General features: G+C 52.9%; 1 protein-coding gene across 1 annotated transcript in view; it reads left to right on the forward strand.

The window, feature by feature from the left end:
• The first annotated feature begins 220 nt into the window (after positions 1-220).
• The window catches only part of ZP3 (zona pellucida glycoprotein 3), an 11,800-nt gene continuing 7,297 nt past the window's right edge, over positions 221-4,723 (forward strand). Inside the window, exons 1-2 of the mRNA XM_008073946.1 lie at positions 221-532; positions 4,257-4,375. Coding sequence (XP_008072137.1) covers positions 221-532; positions 4,257-4,375 — 431 coding nt within the window. The remainder of the gene's footprint in view (positions 533-4,256; positions 4,376-4,723) is intronic.

Here is a 4,723-nt window from a genome sequence, read left to right on the forward strand (position 1 = left end):
TCCAAGCTAAAAAGCAGATTCCGATTCAGGAGGGTTGGGGTGAGGGCTGAGAGGCTGCATTGCTAACAAGTTCCAGGTGTTGCCGGTGCTGCTGGACCAGGGACCACTCTATGCAGCAAGCGGGGAAGGGAGGCAGGTGGGAACCCAGGTGGGAGCAACCTTCGTCCCAGGGATATAAGTTGGCTGGGTGGCGGCCCCCTCCCACTGCTCTGCGGACACCATGGAGCTGAGCTACAGGCTCTTTTTCTGCTTCTTGCTCTGGGGTGGCATGGAGCTGTGCTGTCCTCAGCCCCTGTGGCCCCTGCAGGGTGGAGCCAACCGCCCCGCGTCATCTGTGCCGCCCGTGCTGGTCGAGTGTCTGGAGGCCTCGCTGGTGGTCACTGTCCGCAAAGACCTTTTTGGCACCGGGAAACTCGTCAGGCCTGCAGACCTCACCCTGGGCCCTGAAGGCTGTGAGCCTCTGGTCTCCACGGACACGAATGATGTGGTCAGGTTTGAGGTCGGGCTGCATGAGTGTGGCAACAGCGTGCAGGTGAGGTGTAGGGGCCCTGGCTTAGGTGGGAGGACGTGAGAGGTGGCTGGTGACAGGGACTGCAGCTGCAGAGCTGGTGGGAGGTAGGGTCGGGCAGACTCACTCGGGGGTAGGGAGATGGCACAGCGGGGGGTTAGCGACATAGGGCTAACCATCTCCTGCCTCTGATGGCTGAAATCAGGTAGGTAGGGTGGAGTCAGGGACAGTGGGGTGCTTTGGACCAAATTGGGCAACCCCAGTCTGAATCCTGCAGGTTTATGACAAACACGTGTGAGTAATAGGACAGTCCTGTGAGTAGCACCAGTATTTGCTTGGAGTGTTAGAAACTTGTCCCAGAGAGATGATTTGAAATCTCAGCTCAGAAGTACTCACTGCAGAAAAAACTGGGCTGGGCACAGTGGCTTGTGCCTGTCATGCCAGCACTTTGGGAGGCCAAGGTAGGAGAATTGCTTGAGATCAGCCTGAGAAACGTAGCAAGACCTTGTCTCTACTTTAAAAAATAATAAAAACTAGTGGTTTGGTGATGTGCACCTGTAGTTCCAGCTAACTGGAAGGCTGAGCTGGCCAGGCCATTTGAGGTTGGGCTGGATGAGTGTGGCAACAGTGTGCAGGTGAGGTTTCGAGACCAGCCTCAGCAACATTGCGAGATTCTGTCTTTAATAGGACTTTAAAAATTAGACAGGTTTGGTGGTGTGCACCTGTAGTCCCAGCTACTCAGGAGGCTGAGGTGGGAGGGTAACTCGAGGTAAGTACTTTGAGGCTGCAGTGAGCCATGATTGTGCCACTGCACTTCAGCCTGGGCAACAGAGTAAGACCCTGTCTCTTATAAAAATATTTTAAAATTAAAATGGTATGAGAAGGGGGTATCGTGGTAACCTTGGTGTTGAAGGCCTTAAAGACTTCAATTGGGTCCCTGGGGGCACTTCCAAGTGACAGAGGTTTAATGTACAGGAGGCAGGTACAGGAAGAAACCTCAGGTAATCCAGTCCAGATCCCTCCTTTCCCAAACTAGTGGGAAAGCAGATGCTCAGGCTACAAGGAGGGGTCTTACAGCAGGGTGCGGCACACAGCTCCCTAGCTGGTCCTTGACCCCCTGGACCGAGTGCTTGTTGCCCTTGGAGGCCTGACCCTGGACCTAGTAGCTTGGCTGGGGTTGGGACAAGTCCAGCCCCTGGAGCCCTTCAGCTGGAGTTCTAGCCTAGCCCCAGGTCTTGTCTTGAGAACTTGGAGCCCTTCTTTCCCTGGGAAGAGGGGCCAGAGAGCTCTGGGTGTTTTTTTAAGCAGTATTCTAGCTTAGTAACTCACAAAGTTTGTGTTGGAATTGTTATACGCGAATCGCTAGAAATCAGATAACCAGCTCAATCAAAGGTCAAATTAATAAGTCCTTTATTAAAGCCGGCGGTCGAGAGGGGGCTTGTCTCCCAAACTCTCGACAATGAATGAAATTTGTGGGGAGTTTTTTTGTTTGTTTGTTTTTGTTTTTTTTGAGTCGGAGTCTCACTCTGTCGCCCAGACTGGAGTGCAGTGGCCGCTCCCGGCCACCGCAGCCTCGACCTGCTGGGCTCCGGGCGATCCTTCCGCCTCAGCCTTCCGAGTAGCCGGAATTACAGGCATGCGCTACCACGCCCGGTTGATTTTTTGATTTATTGTAGAGATGAGGTCTCGCTGCCCAGGCTGGTCTCGAACCTGCGGGCTCAGGCGATCCACTCACCTCAGCCACCCAAAGGCGTGGGATTACAGGCTGAGCCACCGAGCCCGGCTTGTGGAGAGTTTTTATAGGCAAAAGCAGTTGGGAAACTGAGTTATTACAGAGATAAACATATGAAATACATGTTCTGGGGTTTGACACGTAGTACACTTGGATAAGGGGGCACATGTTTAGATAAGGGGGAAACTGTTACAGCACTGGGTGGGGTGCAGGACTGTGAGGGTTGTTTTATAAGTAAAATTTTAAAATTCTTGCATCGGCCATACAGAAGTTTAATAACAAGTTAATAACATGGAGGCAAGCCACAAAATGGAGTTTTATATTTTAAATACAAACTTAGGTTCTATTCAATACACTGCAAACACTTCAAACATTTTACAGAATATAGCAAAAACACTTTAAATACTTTAGAATCACCTGGGGAACTTCTAAAAAGCCTGACATCCAGGCTGCACTCCGTACTCGGGACAAGCTTGGGAGCCACCTGTGGGTATCGGAGGGTCCCAGGTGACGCCAATGAAGGGTAAAGCCTGGTGTTTCCTCCTCTGGGGTGGTGTCTCCCAATCTTCCCTGATAGTAATCACCTGGGGCAGGCTGGGTGTTGGTTCACGCTTGTAACCCCAGTGTTTTGGAAGGCAGAAGCCCGGGGAGGGATCCCTTGAGTCCAGGAGTTTGAGAGTGGTCTGGGCAACCTTGACTCTAGAAAATATGATCGCCTGGGGCTGGGGACAATTTTCTAGGTGAATAGCCTGTGTAGTCCTGTAGGGCCTTAGGTTTTGCTCTACTGCCCTGAGATTTGTAATAACTTCTGAACCAGAGACTTTACAATGCCACTGCTGGTCCTGCCTGGGGCACTTGCTAATAAGATCTGGAACAGTGCCCTAAAGATTGAGTCTGTGGCCGGGTGCTATGGCTCAGCCTGTAATCCCAGCGTGTTGGGAGGCCAAGGAGAGAAGATTGCCTGAGCCCGGGGGTTCGAGACCAGCCTGGGCAATTTGACGATACCTCGTCTCTACAATAAATCAAAAAATTAGCCCGGTGTGGTGGTATGCCCTTGTAGTTCCAGCTACTTGGAAGGCTGAGGTGGAAGGATCGCCGGAGCCCAGCAGGTTGAGGCTGCAGTGGCCATGAGCATGCCACTGCACACCACCAGCCTGGGTGACAGAGTGAAACTCCGACTCAAAACAAACAAAAAAATTGAGTCTGTTAGGGTGGGACTAGGCAGCCACCTAGGCTCCAGGTGCTCTCCTAGACAACCACCCCTACCCTCTGCAGACAGCCACCCCTACTGGAAGGCACAAATTGTCCCAGGAGCACCTGTCTGCTTTTCTGCCCCAGGCAGCCACTGAACCAGTTTCCCCACAAGTGGGCTTGAGAATAGGCCAGGAAGGTGATAAGTGTTAATTGCTGTGCAGTAAAGTTAAAGTTTCCGGCACCTTCTGGCTCTCTTGGCCCCAGACTCCTTCTGAAAAAGGAAGGTGTGGGCTGGGTGCCATGGCTTGCGCGTCTGTAATACCAGTACTTTTGGGAAGTCAAGGCAGCAGGATCATTTGAGGCCAGGAATTCGAGACCAGCCTGGGCAACATATTGAGACGCCATCTCTACAAAAAATAAAAAAGCTAGGCGTGGTGGCGTGTGCCTGTAGTCCCAGATACTCAGGAGGATCACCCGAGCCCAGGAGGTCAAGGTTGTGGTGAGCCATGATTGTGCCACTGTACTGCAACCTGGGTGAAAGGTGAGACCCTGACTCAAAAGTGTATATTAGGAGGTAGGGTGGCAGCACCAGGAGAAGAGAGGTATGTATCCTGATGCCTCTGTTTGTTGGTGTCTGACCTGTTGATCCAGACCCCTGTGGTAGTGTCAGCATTTCAGAGGTGAAGATAGTACTAATGTGGCCTCTCCTTACTGGTCAGCAGCAGAGCCCATGTCTTTACTGCTCTCCCTGCACCTCCACGTGGACCAGTTGCATCTTGGGTAGGTGAAGTTGGCTGGCTTGACCCCTCACCTTTCTTTCAGGTGACTGATGACTCCTTGGTATATAGCACCTTCCTGCTCCATGTCCCCCGCCCCATGGGAAACTTGTCCATCGTGAGGACTAACCGTGCTGAGGTCACCATCCAGTGCCGTTACCCCAGGTCAGTGTGGTTGGGCTGTCACGGGCCCTGGTGCAAAAGTCCCTGGGAAATGTCTGTGGGCGGGTGGATCAGTTGAGGAAGACAGTCTGCTGCATGGCTGTGAGGAGGCGGAAATGCTCGTGGTTACTCTCCTCAACCCTGTGTGGGACTGGGGAGCCCACCGAGTCTAGTTGGCTCCACAGAGAAGCATCAGGGCCCTGACTGCCTCTTTGTGGAGGCTGCGGAGTTGCCCAGCCCTGGGGGATGGTCCTTTGCCAGCCCAGGCCCTCCTCAGAGTTCAGAAACAGGCTTCTGCCGGGCTCGGTGGCTCAGCCTGTAATCCCGTGCCTTTGGGAGGCTGAGGTGAGT

The sequence above is a fragment of the Carlito syrichta genome, unplaced genomic scaffold, assembly GCF_000164805.1.
Source record: "Carlito syrichta isolate Samal-C Ts95f unplaced genomic scaffold, Tarsius_syrichta-2.0.1 Scaffold316219, whole genome shotgun sequence".
Classification (NCBI taxonomy): Eukaryota; Metazoa; Chordata; class Mammalia; order Primates; family Tarsiidae; genus Carlito; species Carlito syrichta.